This window comes from Artemia sp. Qi Xiang Cuo, chromosome 19 (genome assembly GCF_049724085.1).
Source record: "Artemia sp. Qi Xiang Cuo chromosome 19, ASM4972408v1, whole genome shotgun sequence".
In the NCBI taxonomy this organism is placed as follows: domain Eukaryota; kingdom Metazoa; phylum Arthropoda; class Branchiopoda; order Anostraca; family Artemiidae; genus Artemia; species Artemia sp. Qi Xiang Cuo.
Genome location: NC_142812.1, coordinates 30,749,909 through 30,777,347, shown reverse-complemented (window position 1 = coordinate 30,777,347; position 27,439 = coordinate 30,749,909). Strand labels below are relative to the sequence as shown.

Sequence of the window (27,439 nt, the reverse complement as noted above, 5' to 3'; positions counted from 1 at the left end):
GGGGACCTAGTTGCCCTCCATCTCTTGGTCACTTAAAAAGGGCTCTATAACTTTAACTTTCCGTTCGAATGACCCCTCTCGCAATATTCTAGAACCACTGGGTCGGTACGATAACCCCTGAAAAAAAAACGCATCCGTGATCTTTCTTCTGGCAAAACATACAAAATTCCACATTTTTGCAGATAGGAGCTTGAAACTTCTATAGTAGGGTTCTCTGATACGCGAAATCTGATGATGTGATTTTCATTAAAGTTCTATGACTTTCAGGGGGTGTTTTCCCCTTTTTTCGAAAATAAGGCAAATTTTCTCAGGCACGTAACTTTTGATGGGTAAGACTATTCTTGATGAAACTTATATATTTGAAATCAGCATAAAAATTTGATTTTTTTATGTATCTATTGGTATCAGAATTCCGTTTTTTAGAGTTTCAGTTACTATTGAGCCGGGTCGCTCCTTACCTACAGTTTGTTACCACAAACTGTTTGATATACTGTTTAAAAAAAAAAAATCTTGAGTTTCGGTTGCGATCGGCACGGGTCGCTCTTTACTTACAACACGTCGGTGCCGCGAATTGTTTAATGTCCTGAAGGCAGAAAAAAGGTAGGATGTTAGAGCAGTCTGTAGGGCATTTGTTTGTGCTATCGCTTTAACGAATCATCTTAGATGAATATATGAACGATTTTTATTTATGCTTTTTTATAAGCTTCCCTACCTTCCCATACTGAATTACCAAACATCTGGTCTCTGAAAAATGTCAAATTTATCTCTTTATGTTTCTTTGTAGAAAATTGCTACTTTTTATAAGAAACTGAAATCCCTTAAAATCCTACTTCAGTATCGGACTTCGACGGGAATGCTGTGTAAAGAGGAAGGAGTGGTAATCATTGATAAAACCATTTTGAAATCCTGAATTAGTGTTGATTCACTTTTATAATTATTAATTTACTTTTAATTTTCTTTTTTAATTACATCCGTTTTCTATTTCTAATTACCTTCATCCATGTATTGATTTCTAGCAACAAGTTCTGTCCAATTTGTGTTTGGGGAGGTAAAACAATTTTCCTTGGATCCTCACAAAAGGGTTACACACTACGGCTTATTTGTCTTTTGTGGCTCTTCTCCCAAAAGCTTTTCTTTTGTATATGCTATCTATGAAAATATCCCTATATGAATACATCCTCTTGATTGAAGAGACCCTTAAATCGCGATGCGTAAAGAGGATTTTAATAAATAGGGAAAAATCACAACTGCGGCTTTGTGCCAATTTGAATTATTATGTTCCAAGAAAGCTCGCCCGGGAAAATTTTCTCCTGGAAAAGTGGGACCTGGAACACTTACCTTAGAGAAAAGAGTTCAAGGATCCGTCAAATTTCTTCCGTTTTTTGCTGCAAGTTTCTGTTTCTCAACCGTTCAACGGCCGCGTTGAAATATTTGTACTCGGCCGTTGAAAATTGCATCCGTTATTCTGAATTGGAAGCTTTGTAGAATTACAATTTGCAAGTTACTGAGGAACTAACCACGTTTATCAAAATTTTTCCATTAATAATTTGACAAACAACATGAGCGTCGTGCCCTTTTAATACAAGATTTTAATGCACGAGTCCTGGGGGGATATTTCCAGGGGAATGAGCATAGAAGATAAGAATTACATTTTTCATTAGGCATAGCCAGCCTAGGCTAATACAGGTTAGCCCTTTGAATGTTTTCTAGGCCTCTAGAACTTGATTTAGCCTATTCCTATGCATATGCTTTTTAAATATCTCAGAATATCTTTTGCGTTTCAACTGTTGTAGTGAACCATTTCTGTGTGAACATTTCTGCGATTTTCCTGCATCCGCTGTCCTTGAGCTTTTGCCTTAAAAAAAATCCCATCAGTGGGAACCAAAGGTTAGTGAAAACGATTTTTTTTTTGTGCTATGGTAGGCTACTCAATTGTTTTCTTGATCCAATCATATTACAGACAAGTTGCAGCCATCTTGGAACAATTTTCAATAATCTCCTCTTTTCCCTCGGGAAACTTGTGTAGATGCTCTGAGATCAAAGCTTTAGCTACACATGAACAGTGTCACCTCTATAAACATTTACGGCATGGGCAGAGATTGAGGTCTGAATTAATTTATAAAAGGTTTTTGTTATGGTGTGATTTTCTCTGGTTTGAACTAAATAACTAAGTCCATAATACAGATAAGAGGATGGCAATACACCTTGAGGTTTTCAGAGTCAATGGACTAGTGTTATGGAATTAATGCTATAATACATAGCGTGTTATGGTCCAAAACCAGCACTTTTAGTAAAGAGTGCAATATGTCCCATGTGTAATTTTTTTTTCCTGGCCACTTTTCATGGGAGTGCTGGTTTTGGAAACTTTGGAGAGGGTTGACTTGAGAGATTTCTAAGAAAAGGTGCCGACAAGGGAGAAGAATAAGGGGTTTCCATCTATTTTGTGGGAGGCAAGCTCCAGTGAGTTTAATTTGTAATTTCAACTGTTCAAGGGCCAAGTTTTTCTTTTTGCCAAGTTTAGCAGAAGCAAGAGTTTTCTTGGAGTGAGTTTTCTGCGTGAGATTTTCTTAAAATTTGGGGGCAAGATACCTAGTAGCAAGTTTTGCTGGACGATTTTTTCTTGTCAAGGTTTTCTTGGGGTCGGCTTTTCAGGGAGAATTTTACAGGGACTAGTTTTCGATCGTTAAGTTTTCTAGGGTAAGTTTTCTGTTACAAATTCCCAGAATCATTTTAAGGAAAAGGAAATATATCAAGAATTTAGTGATGTTTGGGTGCACAATTTTCTTTTGTCACAAAATATATATCAGTGTGTAATAATTTTTTTAGAAACATAAAAAGTTTTGGGAATTGTCAGCGACAGGATTGAATGACGAAACTACGAGAGATTCAGACTATCATATTGAAGAAATCCAACAACTTTTGTCACCAAAGAAGCTGAAGAAAGATCAGTCGAATATTATAGATATTCCAGGAAGGCCACTTACTCAACAACAGGTTTCTCTTTTTAATTATTACTTAGAAAAACATTATTGTTGAAAATCTCTCCAAACCAGAAAACATTCATTATCATAATTTTAAGATACTTATTCCTTTGACGACAGTTAGTCCTGTTGGAGATTCCTAATTCTTTAGTAAGTTAACTTACTACTTTTTGGATGGATATATCACTTTTTTCCTCACACGGGTAGCACACAAAATTACTTTTTAAAAACATTTCAGAGCTTATGTGAATTGGAAACAACATGTCTCTGCTGCCCAAGCAATTGAGTTCTGCCCGGTTGGTGGCAGCCAAAAAGCGGTACGCTACCCTAAAGCACTAGGTTTTCATTGATTTTTTTTTCTGATTCGATACATAGATTGTGCCCTCTGTTCGCAATTATTTGAAGCTCGTTTTGTGTTGTTTTTTCTGTGGTTTGATTTATGAAAAAACTTTGCTAACATTCGAAAATGTGTGGTTGAACCAATCCTCAAAGAACTAATGCTCTTCATTTTTTTTACTGAAACTACTGATTTATTACGTCAAAGCAATCTTAAAGTTGAGCAAGTCAATAGTGTAAGTATGCCAAGTCAATGTGGCAATACACTATCATAGCTGAAACTTCGTTTTAATTTTAAGTGTGTGTTTTTTTTTAAGGGTATATCTAAACTGAACTATGGTTTGTATGTTGCCCGAGATGTTTCAGCGGCTGCCGAACTACTTCTAAAGTGTATTATTCTTTTCATACCAACTATAAACAAAAACTGCTGGGCTTTTTGTTTATTGCTGTCCGATCTTTTACTAAAAATCATCATAGTTTTCATAGTAGCTTTGCTTTGCAAATGTTTACTTGGCCAAGGGACAATTATAATGACCAAGTGAGTCTTTTATTAGGTTCAGTGAGAGAGAGAAAAAGGGTTTTATTAAAAATAAATAAAACACATTAACAACAAAACCCGAAGTTTCATTTCAGTAAAGCTTCATTCTGACATATGAACTGTTCAGAGACAAAGTTGAGCAAATCCAGAAAATATACAGCAGTAAAAATCAATACAGAAATGTAATGCTTTTTTTAGTTTAATTTACTATTTTTTTGGTGAAACACATAAACTAAATTCGTATTTATTTATTTTCACCCAGAACAGTTAGCACTCGGTGCTTGTCGTAACACAAAGACAATACAAGAAACATAAAGAAAACGTATGAACAGCATACAATAAACGTAAAGCAACAAATGTAAAGAAAACATCGCTAGCGCTAAAGAAAAGAAAACATCACTAAAACAGAGAGAAACATGAAAAATACTTCTACTCGAATAATCAACCTCTAGGAAATTGTATCAATATATTGTGTTGAGTAAAACGGTTGAGTAAAAAGAACTGGTCAGAAAATTGGTTCATTGTATAATTGATGATCCTTATCGGTAGATAAGCTTAAACAGCTTTTCAACTAATGTCCAACAACCAGGCTGTCATCTTTCAATCTGAAAAGACTAGTCAAACGTCCTGAAACGGTAAAACCGACGAAGGACTGGTCAAAATACTGCTTAATTGATAAGAATTGATGCTTGATAAACCGTAGCCGGGGGCGGGTTTAAACACTTTATGATCATTTTTAGATTTTTAACTTACCTGAAAATATATAATATTAGAAATTTATCAGTCAGCAGGGTATTGTTTTGTTCTTTATTTTACTCTTATTTTGATATTTTCTTTTTATGTTGATATGGTTAATGTTCTCAACTTCTGAGAAGCACATGCTAATGTAGTTTGTTGAATTGTAATTTGACTGATTTGTTCCCTAGCATCTGCATCTGATGCTAAATGTAATTATTTTTCGGTTAAGTGAATTTGAAACGAAAATGAATAAAAAACGGATAAAACTTTTTAATAAGACAGTTAAAATAAACAAATAAAACAAACAAAAAAATAATAAAAGTCTGAATATTCCCACGTCAGATCCGGAAGTCTTTAGTTACTAATGCAGAGATTTAGCAACTAATACTGAGATTTAACTAGCGCTAATTTGAGCCAATCTGACTTCTCATAGAATTTTCTGATAGGCTGAAAAATTCTTATTTGCTTAAATTAGTGTTAGCTAAACCTCGGTATTAGTAAAATCTCTTTGTGAATGGGGTATTAACAGAACACACATGGCTACATAAAAGCCTTCATTAATTACTCTTTCTTTAAATGAATATTTTTCAAAGGGCTTGTTTTTCCTTTTCAGTGAGCCGTCTTCTTCAAATATTTCTCCCGTCATTGTCTATATAACTGATTCTTCGCGAATAATTGTTGGTCTGTGAAATCGAAGTTTTATATAACTCTACCCATTTTACTATTAAGCACTAAGATTTCTGGTTTATTACAGATTTGAATTATGTGGTTTTACATAACCGTGAGTTACGTTCATCTTTTTTCTTCATAGTTTATTTTTAAATATTTTATTGCTTACTGTCATTCATTTTATTCTTTTTCAGTACTCAAAAGCAGATGAGACAACTTTAGATATCTTAAATGAGCTTTATGACTTAAACACGTCTCAAAGAATACAGCATGATGTGCATCAGGTGGGCTTGGAGTCCAAAGCAAAAGAAGCAACAAATCAGGATACTACAATGTATCAGCCCCCTAAAGAAAAAGATTCAGAACCCCTTAAACGTTTGTCATTAGACTTTGGTTCACTTCTGGGTCAGAAAGAATTTAGTGACAGTACTGTCATATTCGCAGATAAGAGCGAGATGTTTACACATAAAGTGGTCCTGTGGACTCGCTGTCCCCAACTTGCGAGGACTGTAGAAAGTGGTTCAACATTTGATTTTCAGTTTTTAAGCAAGGCAGGAGGGGCTGCTTTAATTAATTATATATATTCTGCAACTATACCCAATGCTTTATGCTTAACGAAAGGTGATGAATCACAACTCAAATTGTTGGCGTCACAGTATAACTTACCTGACCTTTGTCATATCCTAAAAAGCATTGTTTTCTACGACTCAAATGACATAAATGATAGAAGTATAAATTCGATCCTTTCTTCCAGCGTAGAGTCACCTAAAAATGATAAGCATGATGCTACATCGCCTTCTAATATAAAAGGAGATAATAGTAGCAAATGTAAAATCACTGAAAAGAGGGGTATTGTTAAAGGGTCCAAAAATAATGTTTTGTCCAGAAAGCGGGATCCCACTCCAGACATCTTTGACGAAGTTGTTGTTGTGAAACGTTCAAAAAGTGATGAATGTAATCGAGTTTTAAGTCCCAGACGTTTAAGTTCAAAGTATGTAAGTTATTCTGAGTCAATAACTACTAAACAAAGAAGTAAATATAGTAGTCAAATAAATGACAGTCCACCCTTGAGAAGTGAATCGGCCAAAGTAGAATCATTTGAAGCGCAACAAATCTGTTGTGAAATTAGTCCCATACCTCCTACATCAGCCAATACTAATAGTAGACCTGATCAACCCTCAAGCGAAAACGTAGAAGAGGTTATAGATTTGACAAACTCTGAAGAACTCTGTTTTAACAGAGATGTTATAGATGGTAGCACTATAAAAGTTTCTGTTGAGGTGAGTGACGTTGTGCTCTCCCATTCTAGTGAAGAGTCGATTGAGCACTCTAACGCGACAAACACTGACGATTCCAGTCGTAATGATAGTTTGATTGATGCACTTCAAGATAATATCTGTGTTGAACCCAAGATTACATCATTCAATAATAGAAATGAAAGAAGTTGTGACTTAATTCAAAGTTTGCCAGCCAATTCTTCTCAGATAGATATATTAAAGCACCCCAGCAATTCTAACCAAGAAAAAGACAAATGTTGCTCCTTGCCGACTCATATTAGTGAAGAGTCTGCATCAAATAACCCACAGCTACCTACTAAGTTTTTCCATCTAACTGATAAGGCTGTAACTAGTGGTTTGGAAATATGCAACAACTCGTGTGTTTCTGGTTCATTTTCATGTGATATCCCGTGTGAGAAATCGTTTTTCAAAGACCAAAGTCAATCAGCAAGAAGGAATTGTAGTGATGAGGTGACGGATATATCAGAATTACCTCCAGACAATAATTCTTATCTTGAAGTATACGATTTAAACGATGATAATTATATACATAATTTACCAGAGGAAAGACCCGCTGATATTCAAAAATCTCCGTCCATTCCTCATTATATTGACGATGATAAGAATGTATCTCGAGCTATATTTGAAAAAAGAACTCCAAGAAATTCCTACCATCAACAAGCAACGTTTTTGACTCCTCGATCATCAAAACTACTTAGAAGAAGATCTTCTGTCATTATACCAGATGATTCCTTTGACCAAGTAATTGCTTTAGTTGAAATTGAGAAATTTGAAAATAATGTGGGCTTACTAACGGGGAATGCCTCTCTTAGGCGTAGCCAATCTGAATCATCATTGTCTGCCAGTACAGGGAGTCGAACACAGGGAAAAAAGAAGAATATATTTCCTGTGGTAACTCCAAAACCTGCTTACGAAACCATGGTGACTCCTGAACTTAAGGTATGAATAATAGATTACTCGAGCCAATAACCCTGGCAATAAATTTAGGTTAAGAAAAGGCATATTTTACCATCTCGCGCTCCTCTGCAGGATTGGCGATCCAATATAAGGAGAGATAGATCTTCAAGCTTTGGTTAAGGCGAAGCCAGCTAACTTAAATACTAATTTTACGGTTTGAAGAAAGCTACAAATTTGATTTTCATATTTTGGCAAAATCCTTCTGAGCTTGAAAAAGCATCCAAACCGGTAGGGCAGAAAGAGATTGACTAGTTTCGTCTTCGTTTTATAAGACCAACAGATTCACTTTTTATTGGTCGTTGCAGTTAGCATTTTTTGCTGACGAAATACGGCTTAATTGGGGAAATTGGTTTACGTGTTATTAATTTAAAATAAAAACAAAGTTTTTCTAGTGGAAATAAAGAGCGAAGTTGAAACTTAAAATGACCAAAAATTACTATTTCGCAGTTTATGCAGCATATTTTTGAAAAACTGTTTCAAACGAGCTGGTTGGTTATATTTTACTATATTTGTATTTTTTTGAAAACAGCTTTATTGAAAACATAAAACTGACGGAACAAAACAGGCTTAGAAGCAGAAAATCTTTAGGAAGCCTGCAGAAAATAAAATAATAATTAGTAAAGCTCTAAGTAGTCTTTTACCGGCCATGAAATCAGTAAATTCTACGTAAGGATTTTAACTCTCTCAATAACTCAAGAAAGCTTAGTTTTTAGTAAAGCGCTAGTTTTTCAGAATACTTCAAAAATAAAGAAGTATCACGAGCCAGTTTTCTTGAAGCAGGTTTTCCAGAATATATTGCATAAGCCGCGAAGCAGTAATTTTTGTTCGTTTTAAGTTTCAGCTTCGCTCTTTACCATCATTAGAAAGCTTATTTTGTTTTTAATTAATGTTTGTGTTTTTTTTTAAGTTATAAAAATATTGACAGTCAGCCGTACAAAAAGATCTTACCAACTTAAGCAAGTAAGCTAAAGAAGTTAACATGAGTTTTTGCTAAAAATAGGGCATTAAATATAGGCTTAACTTTGTTTCTCTCTTAAATTTTCGCTTAAACATCTGGGATTTGTCACATAAAGGGTCCGTTGGATATATTATCCTTGGTATCTTTGAAGAGTTGTATATACAATTTTAAAAATATTTATTAGTTTAAAAAATGTAAGATGCGTATGTGTATTTAATATACTTTACAAAATTTGTTGTTTTCATTATTTTTGCTTCTTTGACTTTACAACTTTAGAAGAACTGATAAATAGAAATGAATCGGTGCTTAGAATAGAAATAGAAATGAAATAGAACGTATTTAAAAAAAAAATTATTTTATCCAATCAATATTATCAATCAATTTATTCAAAAGAAACACAGAATAAATTACACAACTTTAAACCCTCGCAAAGGCTCTTTGGGCTATGAGAGCAGGAGACTAAACATAACTTTAAATAATAGCACTAAAATCAAACAGATGGACAAGAAGGAAAAAGAAAGAAAAAGATTCAAGTCTGTGTTACCACAGCCGTAATTGAGAATTTTCCCCAATAAACCATATTCTTGTGGGCAACAGTCTACTATAGTATTTGCCGTTTCAAATCACCTGTTTATTACATATTAGAAATTCAAGACAATAAGATACCCTAGACCTCAAAGTTTTACCAGCAATTGATGCGGCTTTTAATGCTTTTTTCAAATTTGAATCCGCTTAAAAGCATTTTGAAATGACCAATAGCTTTATATTCAACTTTAAACATCTTTCTACGTTGTTGCCTGTGTGCTGATTCTAGTGGTGGCAATTGAGAGGGGGAGAGGGGCCTGTACCCTCCTGGTTTCTTGCCCCGGCCTAAATTTTGAAAAACGCTCTTTTTGGAGTCTTTTTATTGAGAAAGGCTTGGAATTTTTATTGAAAAAAAAGAAAAAAGTGCCCTTTTTGGGTGCTATATGGCACCTTATGATACTGTTGTCAAGTCGACTTTATAAAAAAACCATTAAATATAAAATTATCTTATAAATGATCTCTTAAACAGCTCTTTACGTCTCTTAAACAGCGTCAAATTTATAAAATGAGTTTGTATTTAAAAATCAGTTATAAAGTGAGCCCTGAAACAGCTCTATGATGTTCCACTGCTCTGTTAGTGTCGACAAAAAAGCAGAAAAAAGAGGACAGTTCAAGGTAACAAACTAAGGAGTGACTCTGCTCGATAGTAACCGAAACTCACAGAACTTAATTTGATAACAATAGAAACATTAAAAGAATTGTCTTTTTATGTTGATTCCAAGTGTATTAAGTTCATTGAATTTAATGTTACCCACAAAAAACTATCAGCCTGAGAAAATTTGCCCAATTTTCAAAACAGGGGGGAAACCCCGCCCTCCACCCTCCAAACTCAAGCATTCCTAATAAAAAAACCATACCATTAGATTTAGCATATCAGAGAACCTTGCTGTGAAGGTTACAAGCTCATACAAAATGGGGAATTCCGCATTTTTTTGCTATAAGAAAGTTTATGCGGATGCGTGTTTATTTTTTGTTTCTTTTTTCTGTTTGTTTCTCAACATACCTTGTTTCTCAACAACTTGAAATATCAATAATGGTATGGAAATTTGAGTAGTCTTTAATATTCAGTTCCAACGATTTCCAGCTGTCGAAATTCCAATTTTATTTTTCGTTGATAAATGTTACAAACAGTTTTTTTTTAATCTCAGACAATTCTGTTTACAGTGAAGTCTGAAGTTTGGTAGTACAGAATAATATTATAACTCCCCTCATTTATTTGCAAAATTGATCTTTAAGAGCCTAAATTTCTAGTGATGGACGCGCTATTCCTCAGTCACTACTGGTATGATTTTGCGAGTTCATCCTTTATGACTTCTGCAAGCTTGCTAAAATCGTGTCTTCATTTGGCTTTACTTATAAAATTAAATTTTAAAAAGCATTTTTTTTCCACTGAAAGTAAAGAGAAACATTGAAATTTAAAACGAGCGTACAGCATTCCGTATTTGAAGGGTATCTCCCCTCCGCAATACTTCCCTTTTCACGCGGTATTTTTTAGTACTTCAAAAAGCCTCTTATTCTAATTAAACGACTCTTGTATTTCAGGAGTCATTCTTAAAGAATTGAGACAAAAATTCAGACTTTAGCGTAAAGAGCGAGGTATTGAGGAGGGGTACCCCCTCCCCCCTCTCATATACGGAATAATTTATTTTTTTAAGGTTTTAGTGTCCCCTTCCTCCCAGTAAATTTCTTGCGAACAATTCCGCCTGAAACATTCTCCTTGGCCTGCTTTCATTTGAAAAAAGACTTGTTTTCCATTTAATTTCTAATTAGTTTTGAAGTCACGCAGGAAATCCCCCTTCGTGGAGAATCCCCCCCCTCCAATGGAAATTATCCTCCGTGGACAATTCCCCCATGGAGAATTTCTCCTGTTGAAAATCCCTCAGACGATTCTAACCCCTTTGAAAATTCCCCTGAAAAATCTCTCTGGAACATCTCCACATGTGTAATTGAATCAGACAAATAAAAATAATTTCGTATAGGAATACTGGCAAATTTTCGTGTAAAATTTCCCCTTGAAATTTCATTTCCAGAAACTTACCTCCCCAAGAAAAATTCTCTATGGAAAATCCCTCCCCTCCCGCAGAAATCCCCTTCCCTGTAAAATGTATGAATGTTTCTCAATAACAGATGCTACATGTAAAAGACAATTGTTAAAGTTCATAACCTGCAGCCCTTTCCCTAGGGGCCAGGGTGGTGGTGGTCATATCATCCCCAAAGGCATGGTTATTTCATCTTTCAACTATGCTGAACACAGAATTGCTATACTAAAATTTTGATTGGATCATTTTAGAAAAAAAGCAAGGCGTCGTAGTGGGCTAGTTTCCCTCCAATTTTTTTGGTCACTGAAAAGGGGCACTAGAACTTTTAATTTCCGTTCAAACGGACGCTCTCCCGATCCTCTAGGATCATTGGTTTGATACGATCACTCCGCAAAAAAACAACAACAACAAATAAACATGCATCCGTGGTCCTTCTTCTGGCAAAAATTTCACATTTTTGCAGATGGGAGCTTGAAACCTGTACAGAAAGGGTCTGTGATACACCAAATCTGATTTTGAGATTTTCATTAAGATTCCTTGAATTTTCGGCAATATTTCCCTCCTTTTTTAAAAATCAGACAAATATTCTCATGCTCGTAGCTTTTGATGGGTAACAAAAAACTGAATTGAATTTATATATTTGGAATCAAGATAAAAAGTCAATTCTTTTGATGCATCTATATTTATCAAAAATTCCGTGCGTTATCACAAACTGTTTGAAACATTTAAACACTCAAGAGAATTGCGAGGATAAACTTAATTTATTTTTTAGTATTGTACAACCAGATTGGTTTTAACCCAATTAAATAAAAAAAAACAAATTTTTTTAACTGAAAGTAAGGAGCGACATTAAAACTTAAAACTAACATAAATTATTCCGTATATGAAAGGGGAAGTCCCCTCTTCTACGCCTCGATATTTACGATAAAGTTTTTATTGTTTTAAAAAATAAAGTTGTGAGAAAGAGTCAAACTTTAGCGTAAAGAGCGAGGCGTTGAGGAGGGGACAGCCCCTTCATATACGGAATAATTTCTGTTCGTTTTAAGTTTTAATGTCGCTCCTTACTTTCAGTTTAAAAAACTTGTTTTTTTTACTTAATTTCTGATCGTTTTTTAGTTAATGCAGCTTTTATTTGCATAAAAATTTTACTTTTCTTTTGCTAAATGGATGTCTTTAAAAATTAAATTAATTAAATAACTTCTATATTCGTATATTTTTCTTCTGGCAAAAAATACCAAGTTGCAGATTTTTTCAGATATGAGCTTGAAACCTATGTAATAGGGTTTTCTGATACGCTGAATCTGAAGGTGTGATTTTCATTAAAATTCATTCACTTATAGGGGATGTTTCCCCCCTCTTTAAAAAATTGAGTAAATTTTCTCAGGCTTGTAGCCTTTGATGAGTAATACTAAACTTAATAAAATTTATATAGTTCGAATCAGCATTATAAACACATTCTTTTGAGACATTTATTGACATCAAAATTCCGTTTTTAAAAGTTTTGATTACTATTGAGCCGTATCGCTTGTTTTTTTATTGTTTTTTTTATTACGTATATGTTATTACGTATATGAGGGGGTTCTCCCCTTAGCCAATACCACGCACTTTACGTTAAAAGTTAAAAAAAATTTTGATTCACAAAACCCTGAAACACCAAGGCCTTTTAATTAGAATAGATAGCTCTTTTGAAAGCACTAAAAAAAACAGTAGCGTAAAGAGCGAGGTATTGACTTGGGGGAGAACCCCCTCACATACGTTATAATTTCTGTTCGTTTTAAGTTCTAATATTCCTTCTTACATTTAAGTTGAAAAAACTTGTTTTTTTTTTTATTTAATTTCTGATCGTTTTTTAAATAATACTTGGAAATCCGGCGCCCCCTTCATAGAAATGTACCTTACCCCAAAGGAACATCCTCCACGGAAATATTCTCCAGAGTAACCCCCTCCTCTAGCCCCCCCCCCCTCCAGAATAAATCCTTCCTGAAAATGGTTATTTACTTCCCAATAACCAATAAATAATGCTGGCAAGTCCGGCGCCCCCTTCATGGCAATTTCCCTTCCCCCATGAAAGCTTCCTTCATGAAAAGATCCTCCAACATAACCACCGACCCAACCATCCCTACCCCAACCACAAAAAAAAGCACCAGGAAACATCTGTATAATTACCAAAAACCAAAACTATATGTTAAAATTGGGTAAAGTTCATAACTTTTAGCCCTCCCTCTGGGAGATTCGGGGGATTAAGTCATCCTAAAAGACATATTTATCATATTTTCGACCATGCTGAACAAAATGGCTATCTCAAAATTTTGATCGGGTGACTTTGGGAAAAAAATAAGCGTGGGAGGGGGCCTAGTTGCCCTCCATTTATTTTGGTTAATTAAAAAGGGCACTAGAACTTTTAATTTCAGTTCGAATTAGCCCTCCCACGATATTCTAGGACCACTGGGTCGATACGATCACCACTGGAAAAAAAAAAAAACAAAAAACAAGCAAATAAACGGTTATCCGTGATCTTTCTTCTGGTAGAAAATGTATAATTCTAAATTTTTGTAGACAGGAGCTTGAAACCTCTACAGAAGGATTCTCTGACTTGCTAAATATGATGGTGTGATTTTCATTAAGGTTCTATAACTTTTAGGGGGTCTTTCCCCCTTTTTTTGAAAATCAGCCAAATTTTCTAAGGCGCGTAACTTTTGATGAGTAGCACTAAACTTGATGAAGTTATATCTTTGAAATCAACATTGAAATCTGATTCTTTTGATATATCTATTAGTATCAAAACCCATTTTCTAGAGTTTTGGTTACCATTCAGGCAGGTTGCTCCTTACTTACAGATCGTTACCACGAACTGTTTGATATCCAAAACTGTACCTACTCGGTATATTTGTATTTCCACATTCCTATTTATTTTGTTTATTTGTAACTTTTTAAGAGACAGAAAAATTAGTCACGAAGATAAGGTGCTACCCGGGTTCAACAATAACCGATTTTGCATAAAGACCGGTATTGATACAGTTAACGCTACTAGTTATTTTGTACATTAAGCGTCACACATACCCATTTTAGTTAGATGGTCTTGATTATTTTCCCTTGATTAATAAGGCATTTTAGGACAATATTGGTTAAACGAGTGTATTCTGAAGCTCACTTTTTATAGCTTTCTTCTTCTTGCGTTCTTGATCAGATATTTTTAAGGGTCTGTGAAAAGGTGTTTGGTCTACTTTTTCGAAGTTTACAAGCGAAGAAAAATAGCTTGTGAACGATTTTGTAAGAAAGATTGAAATTGAATAATTGAAAAAATGATTGAAATGATTGAATGACGGAAATAATTGAAAAAATGTTTATTAAGTTAGGGCATGAATAATAAACGCTTAAAACGCCGCACTAGAAAAACAAAAAAAATATGAGAAACTCATGAAACATGGAACTAAAGTCTGTCTTTTAGGAAAAACAAAACTAAGGCCATCTGGTGCTACCCGCCAAAATTTGAGGGTTGAGTTTTAAGATCCTAAACAAATATATTAGTTTTTTTTTTGCTTTGTGATGGGTCAAAGAAAACAAAATATTTTTAACAAAAGGGTACTGTAGGGTTTTTTTTGTATATTTATTTGAATTAGCCTATGTTCTGCATTCTAGCTTATCTCTAACTATTTTGTAATTAGTAAAATTTGTCGAAACATTGAAAGATCTGCCCACTTTCAGGAAGTTTCAGCTGTATCCAAATGAAATTACTCTTTTTTTTTTCAAGCCTACTGGCTAAGCTTGAATATTCCTTATTACGAATAGATGACAACTGAATTTTACCTTCAAACTGGGTGAGCGTTTTGCACACACATCATTTCTATACAATTCTGAAAAAGGCTTATGCCAGCTTTGCCTTTCACTCAGACTATCTGTCTTGGCTTTTCCTCCAATTACCCATGGCTCTTAACTTTTTTTTATTCAAAGTGCACCAACTCGATTTTAATTCAAAAATCCTTTGATTGGAAAAATTACGGTAGAATATAGGAAGGTTTGCAACCAGTTCCCATTCAAAATTTGCCTGTAGAATAGACAGTAGAGTTTGATGAACGTTTGTCGCCTAATAACCAACTGAACCTTGGAGTTGGAGATGCAGTTGAATTACGAAAAAAGAAAGAAAAAACAATTGTGTGAAAGGGTGGAATTTAATATTGGTATCCATGCCTAAATTCCTATATTGAAAAAAGATATAGGAAAGAAAACCTGAAAAGCCTTTATAAAAAAGCAGACGGGAATCTGTTATTTGTATGACAGCAGTCAGATGCAGCTGATTTTGATTAGCCCTAGAGATTGTTATCATTTTGCTTATTTCTATTATTTTCAATTTGATACTCTTAAAGTTACGCTTAGATAACTAATCCCGAAAAATTCTTGTTTCCTAGAGAGAACTGGATAGATTTGGGATAAAGCCTTTGAAGCGTAAAAATGCTGTGAAGATATTGAATCATATATATGATGAAACCCATCCCTTTGTCACTGACTCAGATCCCGAAGACCAGGAACTAAGTCCTATCAAAAGTCAACCCGGCAACAAAACTCGGGTAAGAGCTAAAAACAAAGTACAGTAAATATTATAATACAAAGATAGACAAAGATAAATAGTTCACCTGTCTGTGTTCTGGGTACATTTTCAAATCCAATACCGTAAGCGATGCCAAAGAGCGATCCGGTATGTATATATAATATGCATGCATCTAGTCAGCCATATAATTAAAGTTAACAAAGGCTGTATAATGGTGTACAACTGCTGCTTCTGGCACATTCTTAAGTCATCTGGGGCATGCACATTGTTGAATACTTTCTTGCCCTCCAACCTGTTCAAAATTATACATTGTCTCCCTGCCAAAAAATCTCCAAGGGGATTAATTTTTAATTTGCCTTATATGGGGGCAACTAATCTTCTGTCGGCCTTTTAAGGACTATTTTTAAAACGTTTCTGAGGATGCCTTAAATAGCGATTTAAAAAAAGGGGAGAAGAGTACTTCTGCCAAACTCATTAAAGGTAGTGTATTTCGTCTTCAAATAGTTCAATGAAGTAAACTAGCTTTTAAGGCGCAAAAGTGGGCGAAGTTTAATATTTTTAACACTGGCCACTAATACCGAAAATTATTTGCACTTACAAAATTAAAACTATAATAACTTTGGAGTAAAAAAAAAAGGATAACCTCAAAACTCTCGAACAGGTTTGTCATACTATTCGTTAAGTGACCTCTCAGCTGCCCACGAACGATATGACGTGGCAACTTTGTCGGTGCTCTACAGGAATACGTTTGACTTTAAACGATAAAATTTCTTCGCATAATTCTTACAAGAACCAGAATAATCAGATAACTTGTCTGAGCCTAAGGCGTACCGGATATGTTCACTGATAAACTTATAAACTGGAATATTACTCTAATACCTTAGACTGGTGATGAGTTTCTATCGAAAATATAATCTTGACAGCTTGTTGAATAACGAAATTTGATCTGTTTAGCTTCCCAAGCTTCAGTTCCTAATTTTAACCTCTCTCGATGGTTTGATAGGGTTATACCTATCACTTCGTAAATAGTAAAGAATTTTGGCTCTACGGAAATCCATTAAGATTTTGTATTTGTGTACCCTCGCCGAGGAGAATAAACAAAAACTACTTAAAAGAAAAATCCCCAAAGATATATTGAACATACCGTCGTGCCCAAGATCAAAGCACCTCTCACGTATTTTAATAATTTGACAGAAAAGCGACAATAAGTTTTTCAGCCTTTGCTGGTAACAATTTTTTCCTTATAAATGATACTAATAAAAAATGTTACATTACTACTTAGGGCTGAATAACGTGGATTCTCGTCGAAACATGGTGATTTTACCTTTTGAACGCTGAAATGGCTTTCCTAGGTCTCTGAATGGCTCTCTTTTTGCAAGACACACGGTTTTTTATCAAATCCTTAACATATACGAATTGTAATGCTGTTAAAAATGGTCAGAATTATCAGTCTTTGAAAGATACTCTTCAAATGGGCAAGCTGAACTGTGTGAGGCCAGGCCTTTTTATTCGAAGACAAAACTGGCTTTAGGTGTATCTTGAGCAACAGATAACTAGCTCTTATATTGGCCAGCCAAAGTAAAAGCACACTTTTATAGAGGAAAGGAAAAGTTTTGAGTTAAAAGCTAAAATTATGTAGTTTATTATTAGTCCTGCTTTGTCGATCGGTAACGTCAGCACAATCAATTTTGCTATCAAGTTCATACAATAACCCCACAACCTTGATCGCAATTGCTCAAAATGTGCTGTTGTTTTGTTGTTAGTTTCTCTGGCAATTTGTTTGTCTGGCTAGAGCCATTGAAAGCAAATGTTAGTTAATCCTACTAAATGTGAAATTGTAAAGCAAGAACTACCCTTTTAAAGAAACTGAAAAGATAGAAAACACATTTTATGGCTGGATATAAAAGGTTGGAACTGTTCCGATGCTTTGAGATGGTTCGGGGTCTCCACTCCGTCATAAGTTCCTTTCTCCGTCCCTTTCCCCGACAGGGAAATTCTGCTTGCGTGGCCTCATAGTGGCATCAGGCTGGACCTTTCGTGAGTTTCTCCAACCAAAACTGTGACTGCTAACAGCTCTGCAGGAACACCTTGAGGAGTGGTAACCCTCGAGGAAATTATAGCCTAATAAACGACACAGCATTTGATCTGGGTTCTGACGAATGGATAAGTCTTCTGTTTGTTTTTTTTTGTTGTGGATTTTAATTTATCTATTATAGGTTGCTTCTCCATAGTAGAGTAACTTTTTATTTTCAACAAAATATAAACACCGTTAGTCACCGAAAACGCAAATGCCTTATGGAATAATTAAGCGCATTACCTGTTACAAAGGAAAGGGAAAATCATCATGCAGACTATATTTTCAATAATTTAAACGGCTAAATCTTACCAAAATAAAACAACAAAAACAAAAACAACAAAAACAACTTGACACTACAAAGCCGCAACGTGTTTCTTTAATACATCAAAAAACTGAACTCTGTCAGTGCACTCTCGAATTGGTAATGGGAAAGTTCCATATTTTTGGTCCCGTGAAATACGATCTATGAGATATGGAGTAATAACGATATTGCGCATTTCTCATAAAAATTGTAGAAAATTTTGATGGAAATTGATCAAAAGCAAAATCATGGCAAATATGAGAAATAGAAATCAGATGGATCTGGTTTATAGAAAATATACAGGAAGACCCGTATGGACTTGAGCGAGCAACATTAAAAAGGATCCTAAGTGCTTTATTTTGTACAATTTTATCAGTTTGTAAGTAGATGCAAAAATAGATGCCCTAACTGAAGTGCAGTAAAGAAAATAAGGATGAAAAAGAGAAAAATAGACTGTTTTCAATATATTTTAAAGGGAAATGATGGCACAACCGTGAAAGAATCACAATAATTCTTGATACCTTCAGCAAGAAGATTTTAATGTGTTCTCGGAAAGATAAATTTTCATCAAGAAAAATTCCAAGATACTTAAAATGGCGAACACGTTTAGTAATATAGTAGCAATGTACAACTAAAGCAGCATAGCAGTAGTATAACTACAAATATAGTAGCTATACTACATATAAATATAGTATTTATAAATGTAGTCGGAGGTAATAGACTTGGGATTGTCTGTGCAGAATTTTGATTTTTGTTGATAGAAGAGCATGGAAAACCATGTTGTGACCAAGATGGGCCTAGAATTGCACAAAACCTCCATTCAGCTGGAAGTACCAGGGACTTTATGCTGTCCGGCTCTAAGACGCCTTAAGCGCATCGTGTAGACTTAAGTTGTGTTAGTCCCCGCCCTGCACTGTTTCTGGGACCATTGATTTTCCTGAGGCCATAATAATTTCAAAATTGCAACTTGGAATGTTATAACGTTAAAACCAACTATCGTATCGAAGTTTTGACTGACAAATTCAGACGCTTCGAACCGGATTTATTAGCCATTTCAGAAACTCATATCCCAGGGGTAGGAAACATGAAATTGGGTAGCATAGAATTTATTTGCTCAGGCAGGAAGGATGGGGTGCATAGGTAGAGAGTAGGGTTCATGATGAATAAGGAAATTTTCAAGTCTTATTTAGGCTGGGAGGTTATTAATAATATAATTCTGGTCGCTCATTTTATCTGCATATGCCCTTTTAGAACTGACTGATGGAGATAGCTGTGACTCGGATAAGTTTTACTCACAGCTACAGGAATAAATAGATAGGGTACCAGGTAGAAATATGGCATTTCTATTAGGGAGTTTTAATGCCCAGGTTGGTAGAAACACGGATAGATGGTATTCTAGCCTAGATAAATTTGGTGGAGGAACAGAAAATAGTAAACTGCTGCAATTTTGTAGATAAAACTATCTAATCGTAACCAATACAGTATTTCAGAGGCAACGCTATAGCATTTATTAGCATTGCCTATAGTAAAGGCCATATGGCTCCAACATTTTATTGCTATTATTTTTTTATTTTTTTGACTTTTACAGTGAGAGAAGGAGGCGATACCCAAACTCTTGTTTGTAGTGATTTTTGTTCGTTTCAAGCTTGATTTCGCATATTCAATTTAAGTTTCACTCATTTTAAGATTCATTTATTCATTTACATTAATATCTATTTTATGTTTGTTTGCATTTATTGTTTATTTAATTTCTGTTTGTTTTAAGTTTCATTAGGTAAATTTGGTGTAGGAATAGAAAGTAGTAAACTGCTGCAATTTTGTAGATATAACTATCTAATCGTAACCAACACGGTATTTGGTAATAAAATGGTCATAAATTAAAATGGTATTCATATGATGGTAAGACATCTAACCTTATTAATTGTGTTATAGTAAAGCGAAGACTGACAGAATCGATACAAGATGCTAGGGTATATAGGATTGCTGTTATTGATGTTAAAAGTATAGATCACCGTTTAGTACTATCTAGTGTTAATTTAAAGCTGAATTTTACAAAGAGAAACTACCCTCCGGGAAGTTATGACGCTGGTAGACTCCAGGATGAGAATCTTGAGAGAAAATTTCCAGGAACAGTGGAATACTATACTGGAGAGTTTAAGACTTGACAATGTTGGAGATGATAGAATAATTTTAGGAAAATAGCTTGCGATGTCGCTGATGGTGTCTTAGGGAAGAAAAGTAGAAACACAGCTAGGAACATTAGTGAAAATCTTTTATGTTTAATAGAGAGGAGGAGGGGCCTGTAAAAGAATTGTGTGAGTGATACATCATATGAAAATAAGAGAAATGTAAAGAAAGTGGAGAAAGCATTAAAGCGTGAGGTGAGAGATGAAAGCATTAAGGAGGTATGGAGGGGAGGTCACGAAAAAGGTTGCCAAAGATCTGGAATATGAAGCCAGACAGCCTAACAGTAAAGTATTTTACTGGCATGTTAATAAATTGACAGGGAATAGTCTACATGGACCTGTCCCAGTTAAAGATAGGAACGGGTCTGCAGTTAGTGAGAAGGACACAGTTAAAGAGAGTGGCAGAACATTTTGAGAGTGTGCTAAACCGTGATACAGTTGCAGGAAAATATATAGGGGAGAATGAAAAAGTTTGTGACACCTTGGATGTGAAGGAAGATTTATTTTGTGAGAACGAATTAGCGACAGTACTAAAAGGATTAAAAAATAGAAGGCCCCAGGCGCTGATATTGTGATAAATGAATTTTTGAAATATGATGGTTGTGAGGTTAGAGATACGTTACTGAAGATTATGAATATGATTTTTGAAAAAGGGAAAGTACCAAGTGACTTTAGGAAACTAATTAAACCCCTCCTTAAGAAAGGTGATAAGATTGAATCTGGGAATTATACAGGCAATAGCTTGGTTTCTGTAGAAAGCCAGTTACTTAGTATAATGATAGTTTTTAGACTTAGAGATGCTGTAGATAGAATTTTAAGAGAAGAACAGTCTGGTTTTAGAAAAGGTAGATGATGTACCGACTAAAGCGCCTGAGTTTCAAACACCTTTGGCCCTCAGTCTTATAGATCATGAGCAAGCTACAATGATGACAGTGGTCAAGTATGGCTCTGAAGTGTGGGCGCTCATAAAATCGGAGGATGATTTGCTAGATGTTTTCCGGAGAAATTGCATACGGATTGTTTCGGGTACCCGACTGACTAACCGTATCTGAAGCAGTAAGCTGTACGGAAAATGTGGTTCATTCCTGCTTTCTAGGGCTATAATGAGAAAAAATATGAGATGGCTAGGACACGTTCTGCGGAAGAAGGATGACAGATTGTAAAAGATTTTCCTTTTTGGCCAACCGTCTAGGGCTAAAGGGAAGGCAGGTCGTCTCGGTTAGGGTGGGAGGATGTCGTAAAGAAAGATTTAAAGGAAATGGAAACTTCTTGCGGGGGAGTGAAGGGAAAGGCTTTGAATAGATGGGGGTGGAGGAGGAGCGTGCGTAGCTGTGATGGCCTCGTTTGGCTTGGTGCTGCGGTGAGTTGTTAGTACTAGAAGTAATACTGTTAAGTATAACAATAATTTCTTTTAAACTAAATGGAGCTTCTGCTAAGTAACGAATTGTAATTTGTATTTTGTCTGTCAAGCTCAAATTACTGGATAAAGTTTAATTTTTGATAGCTAAATGTTGAATCCATATGTTCATAAATCCCTCTCAACATAAAGAGCTTTAGGAAAAGTTCTTACCAAAAAATACTACTGTGTTTCAGCTATCCAAAAATACTTTGATATCTGAACTTATTTCAGTTAACCACAGTATTAGCTATTATATAATTTCCATTATTGTCAACGTGTCAACAGCATAAATTCTGTCTAAGGAATGCTCAGAGGCTGTCAGCATGCATGGCCAATTCGCCATGTCAGGCGCCTCTTCTCTTCAATAGTAACGCACTAGAAAAATTGTTTGCTGATCTGGATAAACCATTACTTACCTGAATAAACATTGCTCTTTACTGTTAGTTTTTTAGATTGGAAAAATGTCTATCTGACTGTTTTCAATCCTGATTTTATGTCTGTGTAAACATTTTTTTCATTTTTGAAGAAAACTTATCATACTAAGAAAGAAAAAAGAAAGCAAAGCATGTATGTGCCTCTGTGACACGGCATTCTGACCTTAAATATCCTACTAATGTGGTTCCGTTTTTACACTGCAAGAGACGTCTTGCCGTCTTGTCTGAACTTACTGTACTTTATGTAAATTCTGCCTGGTGCTGAAGGCGGCCAATATGTGACGAACAAGTAAAACAACTAACTAGAAGACTTGTTTACCCTATTCCTTAGCTCTGTACCTCCAGAGGAACAATGGGCAAGAGCGAAGAGTTTTCTACCATCTCATAGGTAAGCTGCGGTGTAGATTTCTTCTCACTGCGGGGTTACGCTAGTGTGGACGACATGCGTGTTTCGCTGATATGTCCTTTGAATGGTAATTTTTGGCCTCCCTCGTCGTCTTGTGCCCTCTAGTTGTCCCTGCAGAAACAAGCTCCTTAAGACCTGTTAACGGAACTAGTTTTTAACGCTGTACTCAACAGCGAAATCTTGATTTTACATCATTTGGTACTGAAGACTTTTTTTCCTTAGGAAAGTAAGAGTTCAACAAGTAGACAAATGAATCTAGATTATTCCTCGACAGAACAGACGGACAGCGACAGTGAAGTAATGATGATTGAGCAAGAACCAAATACAGAAGAAGAGAGACTGCCTCCTAGTAGTCAGCTAACTCAATCCGGTAAGAAATCTACAATTTGCTTTATAAGCTAGCAGCTAAGCCTGTCGCACGACATGCGTAACAATGACAAAAATCATAGTGTATACTTTTTTATGGGTGGTCGGTTAATAATTTATTCCCCCCCCCAACAAAAAATTAGGGCTAGCCAGAGATTCAGAATGACGTACATGTTAGCTTGTCACTTATTTAATTTTGAGTGTTATATGAAACACCTTTACACAAAAAAACATCTTGTTTTAGAGTCAGTTGGCCGCATTTAATGGATGTGTCAGGTATCTTGGCAGAGGCAGATCAACACCGATTTTGATTTGTATACTTCAGCTGATTTGCTCAGCTTCATTTCTTTCCATCGGTGTTTATTTCATCATCGAAGTATTCTCAGTTGTTGTTCTTTTCAGGTAGTTATCAGCCAGTGTTTTTCCAAGTACGCCGGTTTGATTTTATGTTTAGTGGAACGTTCTTCTTGCGTAACCGGGGAACATATTCGGATTAATGTCATGACCAGATAGCTTCATATTGCAAAAGTTCTTATCTAAGTTTTGACCTTTTTACTAATTAAAATGTCGTTTTATAGGTGATCTTTCAGATCGGCTGAAACAATTTGTTTTGGAACAACCAGATATTCACAGGAAAGTAGTTCTATACGAACCAATTTGGCTGAGCGAAATCCATCAGAAAATGAAAGAAGCTGGAATTAAATGCAGCCAAGAAAAGTTAATGGATTGGTTGGATGATGAGGTAGGATTGAGAGTCAATAATACTGTTCAGTAGTATTTAGTCAGCAATGATGTTCAATAGTTGGTTATTATTTCAAACTAGCATTAAAAAATGAATATTTCTGAATATACCTCCCCGAAGATGGGCCAATTCTAGAAAATGTACAACACTACGGCGCGAAACTTACTTTTTTTTGCCCCCTTCTGCTGATAAGCACAAATTCACTCGTATCACTCTTCCTTAAGGGTTGGGGATGTATGTGTATTCATGCTGTTGGACATAAGGGCCAGTGTCTAGTATTCGGATTGTAATTTTTGAAGAAAAAAAAAGTCAAGTCAATGCAAACAGTAGTGATGATCGTTAGGTCTTCTCGCCGTAATTTTGATCGGATTCCCTTTGAGGCCAACTCCTCATTTTAACTTAAATATCAGAATTGGCGTAGTGAAAGCCACTTGGAATTCATCTTTTTGAGGAAAGCTTTTACTCTGACAGCTAAGTTGGCTGTCCAAATCAAGACACATTCCATGCCTAAAACTATTCTAAAGGATCAGAGCTCGATTTTACTAGATTCTGTGGAAAATCATAGGAGTTATTATGTTTCCAAAGAAGATGAGAAAAAACTGAACAACTGAACGGACTAGATATTTAATTGCAAAATATTCGAAATTTTATGGTACAATATGCTGCGTTTATATGAAGCTTCTTGATGTTGTTTGTCTAAATGGCTTTCGAAGCTGCAAATAACTCAAGCGTCTCAAGAAGCCACTTAATTTCATCTTTGAGATTACCAGTAAAATCTTCTTTGTAAAAAAAATATGTATTCGCAGACAGTCGACTTTAGGTATGTAATAATTTAAAAAGTATTTTCCAAAAAGAAGTTTTTCAAAGAAAAATAGAGAGCCATGTCAAGACTTAAGACAAACAAACCTGACGCTATATAATAACAAAAACTTAAACTAAAGTAAAACTGTATAATAATGCACAGAAAAGCCGCCCGAGACCAACAGCTACGCACACTCATCCTCCATCCCACTTTATTCAAAGACTCCCTCTTTACCTCCTCCCCAGAAGTTCAAATATCCTCAAATCTTACCTTACGACCTCTATCCACCCCTTTAGCAGACAAACTGCTTTCCTTTTGGCCCTAGATAGTTGGCTGACAAGGACGATCTTTGGCAATCTGTCATCCTTCATCCGCAGAACGCGTTCTAGCCGTATAAACCTTTCTCTCATTATAAATCTAGAAATTGGGACAGAACCACATTTCTCGTACAGCTTACTATTTAAGATGTGGTCAGTCAGACGGGTACCGTACCCAAATTAATCCGTGGACAAATTCTCTGGAAAAGATCTAACATATCCTTCTCCGTCTTTCGGAGCGTCCACGCTTCAAAACCATACTTGACCACTGTCATCACTGTAGCTTCCAATATTATAATCTTGGTTCGCAGACTTATCTTAATTTTGTTCCAAGCTTTTTTCAACTGTGAAAAAAACATCCTGGGCCTTTACTATTCTACTTTTTACGTTTTTAACCCGCCATCTTTAGTAATAATACTACCTAGATCAGTGAAACTGTCCACTTGATCGATCTTCTCGTTGCCCAACATCACCTCTTCAACTTCAGTTATTCCCACTCTTTACCACTTAGTCTTCTCAACATGAATTTTCAAAACTTTTTTTTCACCCTGAACTCTCAAAAACTCTAGAAATTCATTCATTTTGCCAACATTTTCATCTAGGATGCTTCACAGATGCTAAACAACTTTCTTCAGTGGTTTAGAAATTCAGGCTTGAATTAAACTCCTCCTCCCTGTGTATCTCTGCAGACACTAAAATAACACGTTGCTTAATTGAATGGGCGTGAATAATTCCTCATTCATGTTCATCCTTCACAGACCCATACGTGAAAAACTAACACCTTCCTTCATACCATGTAATTTTGCTTTGTTTTCTAACTGCAGATTTTGTTTTGCAGCATTTTTATCTGCAATTCAATGGGATTTTTGTTGTTTCTTGTTCCATGCATTTTTCTTTAGCTATGTGGGGTCATTTGTCATCTCTTGTAATTTTGCATGCGCCATAGATGCTAAAAAAGATACGACCACTCCTTGGAGAAAATGATGTAATTTTTGTTCTTTAAATTTATATAAATATGACGTTACCACGAGAACTACTTTTTCCAAAATTCACGCTCTCAATGAATTTTGTCAAACTCACGACCTATCTAGATCGTTTTTTTTTTTAGACCAGGAAATCATAAAAAAAATTGCCAATTTTCAAAAAGAAATATGGAGCTGTTTTCAAGGAAAAAATAAAAAATATACATATATACATACACAGTTCATACACAAACCCAGCTCGTTTATACATCCACATTTGCTCGTTTAAAGAAAGTAGGTATAGCGTATGTGTGCAAGATCTTATTTCTTTTTTCTTTCCTTTTCAGGGTATTACCTTCAGAATGCCCACAAACTTGTCAGCGAGAGGGAAGAAATCACGAAACCTAATTACCCATAGAAGCTGATCACTTTTGATGACTAAATATTTTGTATTTATTTTTTTGTGTATGGTAAGCTTGTGTTTTGGGAATTAAATTATTTGCAACAAATCAGTATTTCTGAGAATAGTCCTTTTAGACCAGCTCTAACCGACTTCTGGCTCTGCTATGCACAATTTACGCATTCCGAGGAACACAAACTTTGGGCAGTAAAGATTTTAACGGCTACTACAGTTAAGATGACGGTCAAATTAAAATGGGACTGCTAGTACCCAGCTGAAATCTTTACTACTTATGCTTGGGCAACAGAAACTTCATGTTTGTGTCTCAGATTGGAATATTAATCACTGAAGATAAAAAAATAATTAGAAAATTGAAAATATCAAAATATAGAAAATTAAATATGAAAATGATATGCTGGGTCCTGTAGGATGCCCAATCATTTACCAGACAAATTCCCACTTTTCTATTTCATAAGTTTTGTATAATTACATGAAAGCCTATTGTCAATTGCAAAGCTGAGTCACTTTCTCCCTGGTGTTCAAACCAAATTTTTAACAGACTGAACTTCAAGTCATATGTGCTCTTCCTCCAATTACTATTTTGGTAAATCCTACAGTTCGAGGTAACGAACTGTAATTTGGAGCGAAACGGCTCAATAGTAACCGAAACTCTAAAAAATAGAATTTTTATACCAATAGACATACCAAAGGAATCGGCTTATTGTGCCGATTCCAAACATATAAATTTCATTAAGCTCAGTATTGCCCATCAAAGGCTGAGAAAAGTTGCGTGATTTTTGAAAGGGGATTCAGTGTATCAGCGAACCCTACTTTAGAGGTCTCAAGCTCCTATCTGCAAAAATGTGGAATTTTGTATTTTTTGCCAGAAGAAAGATCATGGATACATGTTTGTTTTTGTTTTTTTTTTTTGTTTTTTTTTCCAGGGGTAATCGTAGAGACCCAGTGGTCCTAGAACTTCGGGAGAGGGCTCATTCGAACGGAAACTAAAAGTTATAATGTCTTTTATAAGTGACCAAAAAGAATGGATGGCCAGTAGGCCCCCTCCCATGCCCCTTTTTTCTCAAAATCGTCCGATAAAAACTTTGAGATAGCCATTTTGTTCAGCATAGCTGAAAGACCCAATAGCTATGCCTCTGGAGATAACACAACCCCTACAGTCCTTGGGGAAAGTTCTTTAAGTTGAAAAATTTGACCATTTTTACGTATAGTATTTGTTATTGGGAAGTATGCATACAATCTCTGGGTTCAGGGCCAATTTTTTGCTGTGGGAATTTTCCATGGGGAGGGAATTCCATGGAGTTAACTTTTCAAGGAAAATTTGCCAGAATTCCTATACGAAATTCTTTTTATACGTCTTGCTTTCTCTTTGTCGACTCAATTT

General features: G+C 35.3%; 1 protein-coding gene across 2 annotated transcripts in view; it reads left to right on the top strand.

The window, feature by feature from the left end:
* The window catches only part of mus312 (mutagen-sensitive 312), a 119,198-nt gene extending 93,058 nt beyond the window's left edge, over window positions 1-26,140 (top strand). The window contains exons 7-12 of one of the 2 annotated variants that reach the window (XM_089105215.1): window positions 2,827-2,994; window positions 5,457-7,499; window positions 15,506-15,664; window positions 22,671-22,818; window positions 23,393-23,556; window positions 25,985-26,140. In XM_089105215.1, coding sequence (XP_088961341.1) covers window positions 2,827-2,994; window positions 5,457-7,499; window positions 15,506-15,664; window positions 22,671-22,818; window positions 23,393-23,556; window positions 25,985-26,062 — 2,760 coding nt within the window. In that variant the 3' untranslated portion in view covers window positions 26,063-26,140. Of the gene's footprint in view, window positions 1-2,826; window positions 2,995-5,456; window positions 7,500-15,505; window positions 15,665-22,670; window positions 22,819-23,392; window positions 23,557-25,984 lie in introns of those variants that run through there. The other variant, XM_089105216.1, reaches the window with a different exon arrangement.
* Window positions 26,141-27,439: the final 1,299 nt, after the last annotated feature.